This window comes from Sus scrofa, chromosome 1, assembly GCF_054392235.1.
Source record: "Sus scrofa isolate SSC_HxYL_T2T_F1_AM1 chromosome 1, Sscrofa_HxYL_maternal_Yorkshire_Landrace_v2.0, whole genome shotgun sequence".
NCBI classification, from domain to species: domain Eukaryota; kingdom Metazoa; phylum Chordata; class Mammalia; order Artiodactyla; family Suidae; genus Sus; species Sus scrofa.
In genome coordinates, this window is record NC_139383.1 from 73,747,793 (window position 1) to 73,767,286 (window position 19,494).

Genomic DNA, 19,494 nt, shown 5'->3' on the forward strand with positions numbered 1-19,494 from the left:
TAACCACATTAACAGAACAAAATAAACCCTCATATAATATTCTCAATAGATTCAGAAACATAATTTGGTAAAATTTAACACAATAATAAAAACTCTTGACAAAGTAGGAATAGAATGGAACTTGCACAATATGACAAAAAGTATCCCCTCAAAACTTAGAGCAAAACATCATTCTTATGGTGAACTACTGACAGCTTTCCTCCTGAGATCAAGAATAAGATAAAGATAACCATATCGCCACTTCTATTTAATTTTATACTAGAATGTAATAAGGCAAGGAAAAGAAGCAAAAATAGAAGTTTGAAAGATAGAAATGCGATTTTGTTTAGAATCTCTCTCCCCTATCGATGTACAAGTAAGCTATTATAATTAATAAATGCATTTATCAAGGTCTAAACACAGTCAATACCCCCAGATCCGTTCTTTGTGTATATGCCAGACATACATGCACGCGCACGCGCGCACACACATATACACACACACACACACTTTAAAATACCATTTAAAATAGCATCAAAGCATCATATACCCAAGGGATAAAAACTAACAAAATGTGTGCAGGATTGTTACACAGGGAACCATATACATTGCTGAGAGAAATTAAAGAGAGCGTAAATCAATGAAGTGACACACCATGTTTCTGGATTTGAGACTAAATATTCTAAAAAGGCAGATTCTTCCTAAATTTATCTATTTATTTAGTTCAATGCTGATAAAAATTTTAGCATAAAATGTTGTGGAAATTAAAATCTGTTTATAAAATATAAATCAATATGCAAAGGGGAAAGAATGAAAACTATGTTGAATAAAGTTGGAAGACTCATACTCTCAGATCTCAACATTTATTCTATGGGTAGAATAATGATTAATCAATTTATTGTTATTATTATTGTTAATTGTTGCTAGTGGTGTTATTCTTCTTTTGACCGTATTTAAAATCACCCTTTAGGAATCTATGGATCTAAGTTTGAGATATTAAAGAGGAAAAACACTTCCTGTTTCACTTTAGTTCTTTTTTTGGTTTAATTTTTGTAAAGAACCTTTCCTTGGAATTATGAAATATATACCTTTTGTAAAAATGCATAAAACATAAATTATTCTTTTTTTTGTTGTTGTTGGTCTTTTTAGAGCTGTACCTGTAGCATATGGAGGTTCCCAGACCAGGGGTCAAATTTGAGCTGTCGCTGCTGGCCTGTGCCACAGCAACGTGGGATCCAGCCTGCGTCTGCAACCTACACCACTGTTCATGGCAATGCCAGATCCTTAACCCCCTGAGCAAGTCCAGGGATTGAACCTGCATACTCATGGATCCTAGTCAGATTAGTTTCAACTGAGCCATGGCAGGAACTCCACAAATTCTTTACAAATAGTGATTCTTGTGTACTCTGTGCTTCTTTCCTCTGTGAGGTAACCACTTTTTTTGGTAATCATTAACTTCCTTTCTTCTATAGCTTATTTATTTATTTTAACTTTGTATTATCTCCAACTCACTGTCCCCTTGCCCCTTCTCTTCTCTTCTATAGTTTAAACACCTCAGTATGCCTCCCTAAGTAATAGGGTTTATTTTTTGCTTGTTTTTGGACTTTAGATAATGAAATTAAGGTGGCCAGGTGGCCAGCTTCCAAGATGGCCCCCAGTGCTCAGCCTCCTGGTGGTGTCTTCCTACATTCAATCAGGGGTGATCTGTGCGGCTAACTTCTAAGGTTATCTCTCAGATTGTTCACTCTGGGGGAAGCATGAGGAAGGTCAAGCAGTCCTGTGAAGAGGTCCATGTGGACAGGGGCTGAGGCATCCTACCAATAGCCAGCTCTATCCTGCCAGCCCTGTGTCTGAACCACCTTAGAAGTGGATCCCTCAGCCTGAGTCAAGCCTGCAGATGACCGCAGCCCCCAAAGACTCTTGATTGTTATCTCATGCACAATCCTGAGCCAGAATTATTCCAAATCGTCCTCAAATATCTGACGCACAGAAACCATGAGCAATAATAAATGATTTCTGTTGAATTAAAAGAGATAATGAGGTAGTGATATAAAGATATACATATAAACCATTGCAATAGAATCCAGAAACAAATCCAAATAGATACTTAATTTATGACAAATGTATCAGTCAGCTTGGGTTTCCGCAATAACATACCACAGCTCGGATGGCTTAAATAACCAAGATTAAATTTCTTACAATTCTGAAAAATGGAAGTCCAAGATCAGGGTCATCAAATTTGTATCTGGTAAAAACTCTGTGAGTTGCAGGTGGTTGCCTTTTCCCTGTGTCCTCAAATGGCACAGAGAGATCGCAAGTTCTTTTGTGTCTTTTCTTATAAGGGCACTAGTCCTGTCAGACAAAGGCCCCACCCTCATGACTTCATCTAACCGTAATTAACTCTCAAAAACCCCATATCCAGATAGCATCACACTGGAAGTTAGAGCTTCAACACGAGTTCTGGAGAGACACATTCCATCCATAACAGTAAAGATGACAATGTAGAGCAGCGAGGAAAGAATAGTCTTTTCAGTAAATGAGCTTTTGGGGAAAAAAATGTATGTTGATTCTTTACTTCACACCATTTACAAAAATCAGTTCTAGATGGATCTAAATGTGACAGGTAGAACAACAGAGCTTGTAGAAGAAAGCCTAGGAGAATATATTTATGATCTACGCCAAATATTTCTTAAACTATACACCACAAGCACTGACCATAAACAAAAAGGTTGATAAAATAGATTGTTATAAAGCTAAGAATTTGTTTTGATTAAAACACATCTTTCAAAAGAAAAATGGCAAATCACTGAGTGGGAGATGATGTTTGTAATACATGTCCCACAAAAACTCATATTCACAATATATGAAGAACTTCTAGAAATAGAAAAGAAAATAGCCCAATAGAAAAATGAGCCAAAAATATAAATAGGCCCTTCACCAAAGAAAACATCCAAGTGACTCATAAACATATTAAAAGTTGGCTAATCTCATTAGTCACTGGGAAAATAAAATATAAACTCATAGTGAGATGCCAGTACACAAACATTAGAATGGCTAAAATGAAAAGGACTGACAATACCCAGTGTTGAGCAGGATGTAGAACAACCAGAACTCTCATGCATTGCTGGTAAGAGTATAAATCAGTATAATCTTTTTTGTTTTTTTTTAGTATGATTACTCTTGAAAGCTGATTGCCAGTATCTATGAATGTTCAACATATACTTATCCTATTATCCAATAATTCCATCCTAGGTATATACTCAACATAAATGTGTGGATATATACATATATATGTGCATGAGTGTGTGTATGCCAAAAGATTTGGAAGAGCCTTTAAAGTAGCATTTATTCATAATAGCTAAAAATTGGAACAGCTTAAATGCTCATCAACAATAGTTAGTATTTTCTCCTAGAGGTTCCTTGGATGGGCTTAGGTAGGTGAGTGTAGGCCTTGAAATTGTGTGTATATCATATATGCATAATTCAGAAAAAAGATCCTTGTCTCAAGAAATATTGTCTTTGCTATAGAGCCCTAGATTTCAAAAAAAAATTTTTTAACTCATTCTCTTGACTTCAGCAACTAAATGTAATTTAAACATTTTTATCCTGTGTCCAGTCTGCTCATAGCTTTCTTAAATCAAGTATTTAACATCTCATCATTCCTTATTATTAAGGAATTAACATCTATTCACATGAATTATATCATGATGAAACCTAAAAATTAATTTATAGGTGTAAGACATAAATCTCTCTCTCAGTGATCTACTTGAGGCTGCTTTTGATGTGGTATAAAGTAGAGAAAAACGAAGGACACTGGGCGAGTGACATAAGTAGGATGCATATCACTCTACACCAATGGTTCTTGTCAGGGGTAAATTTGTCCCTCAAGGGACATTGGGCGACATCTGAAGATATTTTTGGTTGTCACAGCTGGGAGAGGGGGTGGCACTGGCGTGTAGTGAGTAGAGACCAGAGATGCTGCTAAACATCCTGCAATGCACAGGACAGTCTCATGCAAGGCATTATCTGTCTGAAAATGTCAGTAGTGCCATGCTTGAGAAACCAGGCTCTACAGTGATGACAGCTGTGCATGGGCCACCTCTGTGTACCACTCCAGATCTTCCTGGCCCAACAGTGACCACTGTAGTATTTTGGCTGCTTAGGCACACATTCTGAAAGGACTTTGCCTCATGCTTGTGGCATGTGTCTAGCTTCTTCCTTTGGGACTTCTCTGATATGGCAGCATGGGCTTCATGTAAATCCTTGCACACACCCACATACACAAACCAGAGGAAGTAAAAGGCAATTAACAGACTAGGTCAATGGGGCATGAGAATTGATGAATAAATTCTTTCTCCTTTTCGTCCCCTGGGTAAATAGTTGTGAAATGTATTTCACATACTCCAAAGAATGTTCTTTAGGATTGAACACCAGCCCCCCCTTAATAGCGGCCAACTCACTATCACATCGTTACATTGGCTCTTTGTCCTCCCCAAGTTCATCCTCCTTGTCTCCATTGCTACTTCCTGGAATCACATGCCCAGTAAACCACCTGCATGCAAATCTTTGCCTCCTCGGATTCTGTTTTCTGGGAAACTCAGGATAAAATACCATGTGTGTGGAGGTCCACACTATACGATAAGAAATTAATGGAAAAGAATATAAAGGTTAGAATTTTATAAGCGTTTATATTTGCCTTGAAAATGAAGCAAAAATATCTAATAAAGGATTAAAAAAAGGGTACCTGATACGTGGTGGTGCGAATACTGGAGAGCTCAGAAAGGTCTTCTTTCTAAAACTGTCCCATCAGTCAAAGAATTTACTAAGCCTCTGTGGTAAGGGCAAGGGACAGCAGTGGTAGCCATACAGAAGGAAGAAGGAGGGAATTCAGTGAGGGGTACAAGGAAAAAAAAAAAAAAAGGATATTTTCCCAGCTGCTACACTCCTTTAAATGGATCTTATTATTTTGAGAGATTTAGAATACTAGAAGGGATTAGTTCGAAAGGACCAGAGATCATCTAGTCACATTCTCTCTTGGACAGATGAGGAAAATGAGGCTGGGGAGGGAAAATGACCTTCTCAAGGTCACCAAGTTATTTTCATGGCAGAAGCAGGGACATCATCTAAGCATGGATTCCAAGTCACACACCTCAGTGATCTCTGAGGCAGCCTGGAACTTTCCTTGGCATTGTATAAACTCTTTTGGGGGGTATGACCTAGCTAGGATTTTAGAACACCCTGCCCCAGGTCACCTAGGAGCTAAGATGCTAACAGGAAATAAGAGGAAATGTCAGCTGTACTTTCCCTTACTTGTGGAGGGTGGGTATGTTTCTGGAATGAACTTGGACTCCACTGAACTGTTTGCAATTAATTATTTGAAGGTATAAATAAAGTTTGGTTAAGAGAGGGCAGTGATGGTGAAGTCGGTAACCCTTGTTATTCTAGGGACATTCCCAATGCTGACTTCTCAAAGTTCCTGTTAAATTGCGAAGACGTGGACTTGGCCAACGAGAGTGGAAATTATGATCACACTCTGTTCTGGGGCTTTTCACCGGTGTTTCCCGCTAAGGCAACTTTATTGCGAGTGATTAGCAAAGACGGTGCCCTTGGCTTCCTCCCCCATCCCGCCCCCACCCTGGTCATCCAGCCACCCAAGGTACATCTAGTAAGGGTTCTGCCTTTTCTTCTCCTTGTGCTGAGGCCCAGATTTAGACATTTCATTCCCGTGAACAAGACAGATATGGTCCCTGTCTTAACTGGCTCACAGTCTGATGGAGGGGACAGCCATTAAAAAGAAACAAGTCTGAGGATGGTCAGGTCCAGAGTACTGTGGGATCTGACCAGGTTTGGGGTCAGGGTGGCCCTCTCTAGGATGAGGTTTAAGATAAGATACAAAGGAGCAGTAGATCTGAGTCAGTCAAAGATTTCGAGCCTGTGAGTGAGGAAGCAACACATGGAAAGGCTTAGAGGGGAGAAGGAGCCTCAGGAAAGTAAAAGAAGCCACAGCTGAGGGGCTGGCCTGGTCATAGGAGCTATGGAGAGGCCATGCTGAGGAGTTCCAGCTTCTTGAGGGCAGTGGTTGCCACTGAAGGGTTTTGAGCAGGTGAAAGTGATCAGATTTGTTTCAGAAGAATTCCTCACATCCAGAGTGGAGGTAATGAACTTAGAAAAAATGAAATAGGGAGTTCCCATGGTGGCTCAGTGTGTTAAGAACCTGATATAAAGTCTATGAGGACGCGGGTTAGATCCCTGGCCTTGCTTAGTGGTTAAAGTATCCAGTGTTGCCACAAGATGCAGCATAGGTCATAGATGCAGCTTGGATCCAGTGTTGCTGTGGCTGTGGTATAGGCCTGCAGCTACAGCTCTGATTCAACCCCTAGCCTGGGAATTTCCATATGCTGCAGGTGTGGCCATTAAAAAAAAAAAAAAAATGAGTGAAATAGGAGGCTACCTATAGTTCGGGCAAGAGGTGTTAGTGGCTTCACTGGAATGGACAGCAGTAAACTCCACCAGTGTGGGCCTGGTACAGGCTGGAACAGTGCCTGTTACATAATTAGACTAGGTCAATAGTTATTGAATTAATGAATGAGTGGCTATATTATAAAAAATATTTAGGAGGACCTGGTGATTAATAAGAATGTGGGAGGTGAGAGGGAAAAAAGAGGCAGGAAAGATGCCAGATTTTTGCTAGCAGGTAACTGAGATGGGAACGAGTGAAGGGGCAGGTTATGGGGAGGGCTGTGTATGCAGCTTTGGCTATGAAGAGTTAAGATGCTGGGAGGCAGTTGAAAATAATGTGAGAAGCAGCTGGTTTGACTCGGAAATCTTCATCTTATCGATGGTAACTGGAGTCATGGGAGTGCATAGATGATGTGGCCCAAGAGAAATATGTAGCAGGAAGCCAGGCTCTGAGTGGTGAGCCTCCACCGTTCCCACAGCGGGGCTGTTTGGGAACGGGGCATCTCGTCACATTTCCAATACGGACTGGCATGGGACCCCTTCAGAGAGCCCTTCAACCATTCATTACCCATTTGAGAAACCTAAAGGAATATTTCAAGATGGGAATGTGAAGAGGGAAGAAAGTCATCTTTGTGGCAGTGTTCCAGCCGGTTCAGCTTGGTTCTTTTAACACATTTATTTGAGGGAAGGTCTTCCTCCTCTTCATAAAGTCTGCTCTACTTGCAGTTCAGGTCATGGAGGGAGGAAGAGGCTCAAGGAGAAGACAGTGGTGCTTGCTGTGAAGGCTTTCCCCTTCTCACATGTCCCTTTGACACTCCACCCCTGCCCTGTCTCCAGCCTGTCAGTTTCCCTCCCCTATGAGGGTAGCTCCAGCGTATGCTGCTTGCTTGAACCTCCTGGAAGGCTGAGAAGTAGGGCTTGACCTGCCGGTCACTCACAGCAGGGCTGCTTACACCTCTTCTCTGTGGTCATCAAAAACACCTGGCTTGGGTGACCCCTTTCTGGTGGCCCCTTCTGTGACCCCTTGCTGCCCTGGGAGCACACCTGGATTTTCCCACGGTCCTTTTCCACTTCATGTTGGCATTTTATGCCAGGGGCAGCCACAGAAAGCTCCTTGAGGATTGGGATCATGTCTGTCTGGTTTGCCAGCAAACATATTTCCAGCCCCTAGTATAGTGCCTGGCACAAAGCTGAGTAAATAAATGAATCCTTTATCTACAATTAAGGTTTTCCCTCGGGGGAGATTTGTCAACCACTGTGGGGCGCATTATGTGTAATTAATGGGACAGCCAGATTTCAGAAGGGGAAATGAGCCCTTCAGATAAATAGTGGGTAATGGGAGTACTTTTCTTGCTCTGAAATCCTATAGAAAGCAGCTTGACCCTTTAGTCCTGATATGCTGCTCTTTGTATTTCTCTGGAGATGATGCCCCTCGATGGAGGGCAGGGGGCGTGGAATTATTTTTGCTGCAGGGATGGATTTGCTGGTGCACACTTTTTGACCTTGTTCCCTTGTCCCTAATCACGTGCATTTGTTGGCTAGATGCTGGGCTTCAGCATGTGGACTTGAGCCACATTGAAGAAGGAGGTCCAGTGGAGAGCAAACTCATCCTTGCAGCATCATTGTCCCAGAGCACCTGAGATTGGACAGAGGCTCAGATCCAGGATACAGGAATGGGGGACATGATTTTACTTGAGCTTCTTGTCCATAGCAACCACCCCCTGAGTAAGCATTATTCAGTCTATTGAGGGCAGTGTTACTCTCCCATTACGATATTATTGATTTCTGCCATTTTCTCTGTAGGACTTCACAGGAAAGGATTGACTTCTGTGTATGTGATGCATGTAGCAGCCACCACAGGACTTAGTGGGTCATGGATATCTGTGTTCCGTCCAGTCGTGTTTACTGAGGACTAGTAGGTGTGGTTGGCATACCTGGCAGCCACAGGGCTGCTGGCCTTGCTCTTCTGCCCAATGCAGACAAAGCTCCTGGCAATAGAGAATCCAATTCTGGGCAAAAGAGGAGAAACCTTCCTGATAATGAATGACCCGACACGGATGTGCTCATCCTTCAGCGCTAATATGGGGCATAGGGCAGAATGTCTCAGGGAGACCTCCTTAGAAGTCCAGTTGTGTGGATTCTCTGTGAAAATACCTGTCCACGGTCAAGTTTGTGAAATACAGCACATTCTGTCTCCCTCTTGAAGATTCCTAATTACACATTGGTGGAACCAAAGAGTCTTACAGTAAAAGAGCTTATTGTTTAGTTTTGTTTAGCCCAGTGTTTTCCACACATATTTGACCATGGAATTCTTTTTAAAAAATAATACCTTAAGTATTGCATGGTATAGTGTTCTGTGGGGTGTGTTTTGGGAAATGTTGCATTGAGGATTCTGGGCTTTCCTTGCTCTTAAGTTCTGTCTTCTTCCTTTCTTATTCGTGCTTTATTGGGCAAGTACATAGGAAAGACAGACTCTACACCGAGTGCTGAGAAGTGGAGGTGAGGTCTTAAAGAGACTTATAAGAAATCCCTTCACTGGCTAATCAGTGAAATTATTCGCTTAATGTCAAAGAGCATGTGTTTAGTCTTGTTTTGTTAAAGAATCCAAGTTCAGCATGGTATTCAAGAGAGAACTATTTTGTGAGTTTATGGGATGTCTCTTCTTATCTTCTTTGTTCAAATGTTGGGAAAATAAGTGAGGAAGGGATATGGGAAGTAAAGCAGATTCACTTTGTTTGAATTTTCACAAAGAACTCATTGGGCTTTTCCCTGGTAAGCTTTGACTAGATACACGGAGATGAATTCTCTGAAATTTGGGTGACTTACCTTCCTACATTTTGGTAATTATTTAAGTCTCACTCTTAAATCCATCCTTTCCTTTTCATTTCTACTGTTACCCTGTAGGTTTGGAACCTCCTCTCCTTTCCTCTGCACCCATCCATCCATCCACCCTTCCATCCTTTAATTCATTCATTCAGCATAGTTTAAGCACTGCTGTGTGCTAGGCACTGAACACACAAAGGTGCCTGAGACATGGAGGCTGCTCTCATGTTGCTTACTTCTAAGATGTGGAACAAGAGTCCAGTCCTTCTGAATTCAGATCCCCCTGCTGCAGTAACATTTCTCAGCACATCTCTGATCTGGTCATGACCTATGAGAAACATTTGGGAGGTCATTACCTGTGGGAATGAAGAGGAACCCCTGCTACCCCAGAGCAAGATAATGTTCAAGGGACCACTTGTGCAGGTCCCACTGGCCCCGTCTCATTTCCTGCCTTTCTTTCCACACAGTTGTAGTCAGCAGAGTGACTGCAGGGCTGTCCTCCATCCTTGAGTGTGTCTGCCACTCCCTGGCTCCTGCTGGTCCTCATCCTTCCCCTCCTTCTCTTGAATTTTCCCTCCTCCAGATCCTTCAAGACTCGACTCAAAAGCTGTGCTCTCTGGGCTCTAACAAGTTTCTGAACCCCTCTCTTACCACATTCTCCCTGTCACATAATGAGTCACACTTTTGTATTTGTTCTATTGGGAGCAGGGTCATGTCCCATTCAACTCAGCGTTCTTGATCCATGACCTAGCACAGGGACCTGCACCTGTGTGTGAATGTTTAATTCATTCTGGAGTCAAATCTTTTACATGTGTGTGTGTGTGTGTGTGTGTGTGTGTGTGTGTGTGTGTGTGTGTGTTTTATACACACATGTGTATACTCACCCCATGTATATGTATCATACATATATATAAATTCTTTTACATTGGCTAGTAAGGTTTCATTAGAAAATTGAAAATTGGGAGTTCCTGTCATGACTCAGTGAGTTAAGAATCTGACTAGTATCCATGAGGATGAGGGTTCAATCCCTGGCCTTGCTCAGTGGGTTAAGGATCCAATATTGCCTCAGGTTGCAGCATGGGTCACAGATGTGGCTTGGATCCTTCATTGCCTTGACTATGGTGTAGACCAGCACCTACAGTTCTGATTCGACCCCTAGCCTGGGAACTTCCATATGCTGCAGGTGTGGCTCTAAAAAAAAAAAAAAAAAGAAAAGAAAGGAGAATAAAGGAAAATTGAAAATTAATTTTAAATTCTATCATTTTTGTGTCATTTTGTGTAATATGTTCTCATTCCTTTTACACAGTGGAACCAAATTTTAGGTATGTACAGCAATTTTGATTTTATTTAGGGGTTAAATACTACTCTGTCCAGAGGGGCGTGGACTAATGAAATTCTTGTAATCACTCCAAATAATTCTGTTTCCAAAAGAAAAATAGGAAGATTTTAGGTACTATAAAGAATCATAATTGTATGGAACCGCTGTCATTTAATTGCATCTCTTCTTTTAATGAGAAATGAGTGCAATAAAGTTTTATTAATTCAGACTCTATTCTCTGGCAATTTTTGATTGTTCAGTTACCAAGTGGCAGACATTTTCAGTTGCTTGCTACTATGATGCTTTTTATTTATTTATTTATTATTTTTTTTTTGGCCTTTTTGCCATTTCTTGGGCCGCTCCCATGACATATGGAGTTTCCCAGGCTAGGGGTCTAATCGGAGCTGTAGCTGCCAGCCTATGCCAGAGCCACAGCAACGCGGGATCCGAGCCGTGTCTGCAACCTACTCCACAGATCACGGCAACGCGGGACCGTTAACCCACTGAGCAAGGCCAGGGATCGAACCCGCAACCTCATGGTTCCTAGTCGGATTCGTTAACCACTGCGCCACGACGGGAACTCCTATGATGCTTTTTAAAAGAGCAAGCTTCTCAGGTGCTTAGAAAGATTCACCCATGTGTGGATAGTTGATGTAATAATTACAAAGAATTCCCATCTATTAATTACAGAATATCTGGCAGTACAGTGATATATTTGGCAACATCTTGTCAACTATTAATTCAAGTTAAGTAATTTTTAAAAAGAATAACTGTAAGTGAAGCTTTTATTAAAGCTAATGGCTTTATTCTTAAATAGTCTGAGTTAGTGAAATTTAACCGGTTACTGCGTTGTTCTTTGTATTCAAAGATCGTGGTTCTACGGATGTCATCCGTTGGGGGGATGTGTTTGAGGAGATGCTCAACAGGTCTTTCCAGACTGCGTAGAGCTCACCTCTGCCCTTTTCTTAGGGCTCTAATGGCCAGTAATTCTAAGGCAGCCTCATTAACGTGGAAAATGTGCCTGCGTTCTCTCATTTGACCCTCCTCTCAGCTAGAGAGTGAGGTGGGCATTACTATCCCTTGAGTGGCTTGCCCACGTCACACAACTCGAAGGGGCAGAATTAGTACTTTCACCAGTATCCTCTGTCTCCATCCCTCCACACCCCACTACAGTCTCTCAAATAATAGTAACTTAGGTTCGAAGAGCAGTATATACCGATTACCTCATTTGCTTAAAGAAAGTCACCCCCTTGAACTGTAGTGGACCTGTCTCTTGTTTTTCTTTTTTTGGAGATCCCCAGCTACATGCCCTTCTTCCCACCTCCTTCAAATTCTACTGTGCTTTAAATTCACTTCTCAAAGTCTTTCTGAAAAGAGTTGGCATTGTGCTACGATATGGGCGACAGTATTTTTTTCTATCCAGGCCTGCCTTGGCAAGCCTCATTTTGCTCTGCCTGTATGCCCAAGGCTAGTCATTAGCAAGGTAGTGACCAGAAGCTTCTTGTGCCCTCACATCTCCCATCTCTGTCCTCCTCTTTTCTCATTGGAGCTCTGTCCTCAGTCCTCCCCGACTCTTTGTGAAAACTTGTTCGAAAGTAACACTTAAAAAAAATTTTTTTTTTTTAAATGGTTGTACCCATGGCACATGGAAGTTCCTGGGCCAGGGATTTATTCTAGCCACAGCTGTCACGTATGCTGTAGCTGCAGCAGTGCTAGATCCTTCAACCCACTGCCTTGGGGTGAGAATCGAACCCTTGCCTCCACAGCAGTCTGAGCCGCTGAAGTTGGATTCTTTCTCTTTTTTTCTCTTTTTTTATGGCTGCACCCATGGCATATGGAGGTTCCCAGGCTAGGGGTGGAATTGGAGCTGCAGCTGCTTACCTACACCACAGCCACAGCAACTTGGGATGCAAGCACGTCTGTGACCTGTACCACAGCTCATGGCAATGCTGGATCCTTAACCCACTGAGCAAGGCCAGGGATTGAACCTGTGTCCTCATGGATGCTAGTCAGATTCATTTCTGCTGAGCCATGACAGGAACTCCCTGAAGTCAGGTTCTTAACCCACTGCACTACAGAGGGAACTCCAAAAATCACTCATTTTCAATCATGGATCATTATAGACAAATATGTATTGAGCCTTCTTGCTTTCAGGGAATATGTGTTTTAGTGGAATATGAGAAATATTTAGCCGAGGAAATTACTGTCTAATAGTAGAATTAAATTTCAGTGAATAGCTGAGGATAATTTTTGATACTAGGATATTGTGGAGTTCCTGTTGTGGCACAGCAGAAACAAATCCGACTAGGGACCATGAGGTTGTGGGTTTGATCCCTGCCCTTGCTCAGTGGGTTAAGGATCCAGCATTGCCATGAGCTGTGGTGTAGGTTGCAGACACAGCTCGGACCTGGTGTTGCTGTGGCTCTGGTGTAGACTGGCAGCAACAGCTCCGATTAGACCCCTAGCCACAGACACAGCCCTAAAAAGACAAAAGCAAAAAAAAAAAAAAAAAAAAAAAAAAAAAAAAAAGAAAGAAATTAGGATATTCTTATTGGCATCTTTGAAGTTATACATGGACATGGTTCCCCACTTCACCCACATGGAAAGTCAGTCTTATCCATGTCCTGCTGTGATCCTCCTCCTTATAAAAGAGAATGCTGGGAAGAATATTGCTTGCCTGTGAATAGAATGACGGCTTCCTGAGATCCAGGTATTATTGGTTCTGTCTCATCATTTCATGTTTATGTGGCACTTGCTGGTGAAAGTTCAGACAGAATGTTTGCAGCAAATCCAAGTCTCACATAAAGAAGTAAAGGCTTGCACTGTGGGCCTTTAACTTGTCTTTAAAAGAATCAATCAACAAATCTTGATTAACACTTCAGCTATGTGCTCAAAGACATTTTGACCTTTTTGATTTTATTTTCTTTGTCTATTAGCATGTCTTGGAGCAGTGCTGTGTATGTAGCAGAATCCGTGACAGCTTTGAGTTCTTTTTGTAGAGGGAAGTCTGTGTGGATGATGTATAATTTCGCACATTTAGAAAGGCTGTGGCCTCTAAGGTGTTGTGGTCAAGGGCTTGGGCTCTGGAGCCAGATCCCCTGGTCTTCATCTTGGCTTTGTATGTTCTGGCTCTGTGATTTGGAGCAAATTACTGAACCTCTAAACCTGTCACTTTCCCCATGTGCACATTGGGGGTAATGTTAGTACCTGACTAGGGATGGTGGTTGTGATGTAGATTAAATGGTGGGTTTAAAGAACTTTGCACTGTGCCTGGCACCTATTAAGTACTAAACAATGGCTAGCAATAATTATTTTCCTTTTGGCTCAGTGGTCAAGATTTTCTCTGGGTCTCCTTTATGTTTACTTCTGTTACCCAGGGAATTAATTGTACGGAAGGTTCTGCAGGACTCTGCAGAGACTTTTAAATTAGACTGCCTTAGTTTTGGGCATTCAATTATTCCAAGAAAGGCTTCAAAGAAAGCAGAGCTTGCCTGCCTTCCAGGCCATCTCTTTATTCTGTTCTGGAATATAGCTTCTCCAACAAAAAGATTGGTAGAGTGTTACCTGTGCTTTCATTTCATGGCATGGAGAACACACAGGGATCACTTCAGATTTGAGATCACTTGTCTCAAATATAATTCAAGTCTTGAAATGACTATCTGGACATGTGCATTCTAGGAACTGTTGGAGGGAAGAAACATCACCAGCAGATAGTTTTACCTTTTTCCCTTCAGTCTTGGATTCCCATGAAAGTTACAAAGGGGTGCTAAATCTACAGTTTAATCCCTTGGGGGTCCATTAAGGCCTTCCAGATTTTCTTTGGGCTCTGGTCAGGTAAGATAGTTTGCTTGTTCGTTGCCAATTTAAATGCCTCTAGAATGGCATTGACCAACGGCCAGCCTTATTTTTAAGTCATCAGATAAAGCAATTTCTTAAGCAGCTTCAGCAAGGCTTGGCTTCATACTTCTCTGCACAGTGATAAATACAATTTTGATTTTATCTCAGAGTAATTAATCTAAATTTCTCCTTCTGGGATATAAAGTAGAATAATGTTCTATAGCTCTTTGAACATTAGATTGGAAAGAAAATGCCCTAAACATTTTGCTTAATTAAATCCTAAAGAGGTGGTATAAACTTTTCATGATTAATTGAAACATGCATATTTTGACTGATGCATATTTATATGATATTATCATATGAAAAATTTATCATGTTATATAAACTATTCACTTTGGGGATGTGATTTAATGGCTGTAAGCATTTTGCATTTGTTGTTGCATTGTTCATTATGAAAAATACACAGGCGAATATGGCTGTAAGGAAAAATCTGTTATGTGAATTTTCTTTGAGCTAATCTCATCTCTAATGGCACAAACCTTTAGCCTAAACATAAGATAAGAAATCAGGTTTTTATAGTTTAAAGGAAAAAATTTTAAAGCAGGTCGGGTTTAAAAAGCTAAAGGGCTGGGCTTTCTGTTTTGCTAATGTAAAGCATGCACACAATTCCTGGGTTTCAGATTTTAAAAAAAGATGTGGTTGTTGAAATGAACCAATCCTGGGGTTCCCCTTGTGGTGCAGCAGAAACGCATCCTACTAGTATCCATGAGGAAGCAGGTTCTATCTCTGGCCTCCAATTTGACCTCTAGCCTGAGACCTTCCATGTGCTGTGGCTGTGGCCCTAAAAAAAAAGAAAGGAAAAAAAAGAAAAGAAATGAACCAATCTCTATGGCTTTAAGCACTCAAGAAAAACTCACTTTTTTAGAGGCTGTCATACTATTTAAAATGGGGCACTATCTCATGGCTGCTGGCAGAATTTTGAGCTAGGTTTTAGCTGACAAAATTAATTTTAATCTCAGTTTTTTCTTAGTTTTGTAAATATCATATTATTAATATGGCATTTAAGTCTTATAAGACTACCTGAAATATCCAAAAATGTTTTCTTGAACTTTTGAAAGAATTCCTTTATCAGTCTCTTCTTTGGCGCATTAGCTATTGATAACAGTTTGGTGACAGAAAAGGAGATATCAGATGGATGTTTTCCAAAGGGTTTGCCTTTATGGAACAATTTTATGAAAAACAATGGGAATACTGAATTATTTATCAAGACAGATGCTAACCAGCATTCTAAGAGTTTTCCAACTGACAGATACAAAAGAAAAGTGCACAATTTCTGTTGTCACATCTTTCCATGTTGTTACTTTGCGGTACAAATGATTGATAAAAATAATCTGCTTTAAAATTCTATTGTTTGTTTTGTTGTTAGCTCTATTGTAAGAAAATAGCATAGCCTCTCCTTAAAAAAAAGCCAAGTGGGTCTGCGTGGTGATGGTGGAGTAAAGCCTGAGAAAGACCTTCGAGTGGCCTCTTTGCCGCAAACATCATTCCTTCAGGCCAGACCAGAGAGCAAGCCAACTGCCTGGCCTTCTCATAGCTTTGTTATCTACCCTTTGTTATCTCAGTTTTAGTCCATGACAGTTAAAGATCTAGGACTAAAACTCTTACCTTTTTCTCCCAAAGCAGACTATGTAAAGGAAGAAACTGAAAGGAGAAACCTAATGCATGTCCTAAAGTGTATCCTGGGGCAGTGGGGTCTCCTCATTGAAGTCTGAGGCCAAATAATTTCCCCCATAAAATTTTTTTTTCCTTACAGATTTCACCAGAATCAAGCTTATTGCCAACGGATCATTTGTGAGAGTTCTGCTGTCTCATCTTCTTTTTCAGGAATTTAAGATTTTAAAAGCAGCATATCAATTGGGAAGATAAAAACTATTAGTGCTAGTTAGTTTAGTAATGATAGGTGATTATTGTTTAACTATACTTTCTAGTCCAATTTTTAAAATGCTTCCATACTCTAAGGTAAATTATAGAGTCTTGTTAATTTTTCAGATCATGTAAAATGTCTGTATGTAGACATGCCATATTAGAAATCATATAAAATATAAATAAATCTTTTTAAAAATAGAACAAATTATTAAATGCAGTCTTTTGGGATTCATGTTATGACTCCATTTAAAAAAAGTTATGTTATCAAAAATGTTTGATTAACATCAAGGGTCATTTTTTACACTGTCTCATTTGATAATTAACAATAAATCAGCACAGGTAATTTGTGAGATAAAAATGGTCTTTAAAATGACAATATTTATTCCATTAAGGTAAATAAAATGCTACACATAGTTCTGAGTGATGACACTCAGGGGAAGAAAAAAAGCCGTAGCACTGGAAATTAGTTTGCTTCTAATTTTGCAGGCTGATGGCCGCACTTCCTCAAACCAAATCTTTTCCCTGGAAATGGAATGATTGCATGACAGACCCTATGAACCATGAATATGTCAACAACTCATGGACTAGGCCTAGCTTAGCAATTAGTCTTTGGGGGATTTTATTCAGAAATTAGACAACACTATACTAGAGTTTGTTGGGGATTTTATGATTACCATTCATGTCTGGAGCATGAGTCTGGATTAAAAAAAAAAATCCATAAAGGAGGGAGAGATGTGTCTAAGAGTAGCAATCAGTCATGCACACACACAGTCAATTGGGAGGACAGAGAAAGCATAAGACACAGTGAAAGCCCCTAGGAGGCAGCAAGGAAATATTTCTTGGGCTTCTACTTATAGTCTTCTATTGTTCCCCATAAAGAGGGCAGTGTTTCCCAGACTTTCAGTTATTTGAATATCACCGTCACATTTTTGTTACAGTGTCTTACCACCTGCACTGTGATTTACTCAATCTCTTTTATTAACGGATTCACTCTAAAAGCCTTTCTTTGTTTTATGCCGTAATATTTGTGATACCTCGGGCTTGTTGTGACAGTTAAATTTGTTTTCTTTTCTTACAAAGGAACAAAAATATAGTAGTTTAAATACTGAAAATATTTGCATATTCCCCCCAACATTATTCTGAGCATTCCCATGACATGGGTGGCAGGTGCTATAGGAGCTACAAGGACCACCAGTCTGGCTGAGAAAGATCTAGGCAGCTGTGTGACCTCAGGTTTCATGGGTAACACCCCATTACCATTCTTCCACCCAGGGACCATGAACCATATTGCCTGGAGGAGAATTTAAATCAGGCCTGCACCTCCCAGAGGATACCCTTGCAGGAAGGGTATATATAGTAGATCATTGAGCAGGCCAGGATAATGCCTTTATGTTGGCAGATCCTGGCCAGTCTTACCCTTCCTTTTCGTGACTAAACATATCACTTGGGAATCACTAGATTGCAAGAGTAAACAACACCCCCTATCATGTGACCTAGGGAACATGTCAAGATTGAGCCTGGCTCCTGACTGCCCAGGTTCACTTTGGGGCATCACCTTTGCAGGTTAGCACTGCCTGACCCACTCAATGTGGATCTTATAGGCTGTTGGCAGTACCTTTGAAGAAATGGCTCACTTTACAGGCTTCACTGGTACTGAGTCTGGTTGAAGCAGGCAGAATAAGCATTTGTGCCAGGCTAAGAAGCTCTTGGAACCCTCATGGGTCTGCTCCCGGTCTGGTTTTTAAGTAAAAGATGTCTTTTGGAAGCTCAGGAGCCAACAACAACAAAAGGCAGAGTCTTCCCACCAAGAGCTGGCTATTTTACTAGGTCAGAAAGTGCCGAGGTACGGAAATTAAGATCAGACCTCAAGTAGCTCAGTGAGGTTCAGGGTGTGTCTAAGTTTGAAGGGATGTTTGCTTCTGATATGAACATTTTTCTTATACTTTTATTATAGAAGATGATGTGTCAAATGTACAAATAATGTGTGCCTGGTGCCAGAAAGTGGGAATCAAGCGCTATTCCCTGAGTATGGGAAGTGAGGTGAAAAGCTTCTGCAGCGAGAAGTGCTTTGCCGCCTGCCGACGAGCCTACTTCAAGAGAAATAAGGTAAGAGCACCGTAGAGAGAGGCGGCCCCTCGCAGGCCTCACACAGACCCCGTGCGCATGCGCCTCTTAGCTTCTAGCTGAAATCACTGCGCACCCTGCACTTATGTATTCTTTCTGTTTTGTCTGTTCTTTTTCTCTGTCATACTTAACCTTCCGGGATAAGGAACCCCCTTCTAATGTGTAACCTGCCCTTCAGTTTCTCTTGTCTTGGTGTTTGAATTCTGAGAGGGTGAATGAATCTGACGAGGACCTGGTGGTTGCAGCTGGTATCCTGAGTGACAGTGTCTCTTCAGTGGTAGATTTTAGACTAGGCTCGGTGACAGAGAAGTGGTAGAGATTTCTGATCAAGGCGGAGAAACCAGCCACGGAAGCTTGGCCAGAAAGCTGTAGAGCACTCCGCTTCATACTTATTCTTAATGGGAATATTGCTCTGGCTCTTTCCAAAATCTGATCCACAAATTCTAATTACGAAAAATGTCAAGTCTTTCTTGACATCTTACTTTAAAAGTTGATATTGAGAAAAGATGAACTAATGAATACACGGACCAACTTGGCTCACACGGCCAAGTGGTCCTGAGAAGCATGGTGGGTGAACACAGGAACAGCCATAGTTATGGTTTCTTTTGTTTGTTCATTTTTTTGTTTTAAGATATCTCAGACCTGAAAATATCCTTTTAGAATAGCATTAGCCACCATTGATGGGAAATGGAATGCATTATGCTTTTTACAATCAACACATACATACACACACAGCTAATTTCTTAATCTTTAAAGAACCACTATTACATTTTGCCACCAATTACTGAAGTAAATTGCTAGTTCTTGATTCTTTTCCATTGATCTGTAAATCTTCCTTAATTCACGAAGACGTCCACATTTTGCTTAGCATTTCCATTTCCATAATACAAGATCAAAACCTGCCCGTCTTTGAAGCAAACAATTACTTTTTTTTAAAGTGTGATATTTGCAATCTTGAAATGCTAATTTGGGGCTCACTGCTTTGCAAGAAGTACTGTTGCAGCAAATTATCTCCTGCAAATTTGGGT

At 40.9% G+C, this 19,494-nt stretch overlaps 1 protein-coding gene and 1 long non-coding RNA gene across 4 annotated transcripts in view; both read left to right on the top strand.

Annotated features, from left to right (window-relative positions):
* SOBP (sine oculis binding protein homolog) overlaps positions 1–19,494 on the top strand; it is a 172,589-nt gene that overhangs the window by 27,215 nt on the left and 125,880 nt on the right. For 2 of the 3 annotated variants that reach the window (XM_003121331.7, XM_013992735.3), the window contains exon 4: positions 18,297–18,448. The exons of the other annotated variant lie outside the window; for it this stretch is intronic. In XM_003121331.7, coding sequence (XP_003121379.3) covers positions 18,297–18,448 — 152 coding nt within the window. The remainder of the gene's footprint in view (positions 1–18,296; positions 18,449–19,494) is intronic. 3 annotated transcript variants of the gene reach the window in all.
* LOC146406145 (uncharacterized) lies at positions 11,092–13,116 on the top strand. The gene is made up of 2 exons (XR_014807016.1): positions 11,092–12,496; positions 12,944–13,116. It is a non-coding gene; the product is annotated as an uncharacterized LOC146406145 (long non-coding RNA).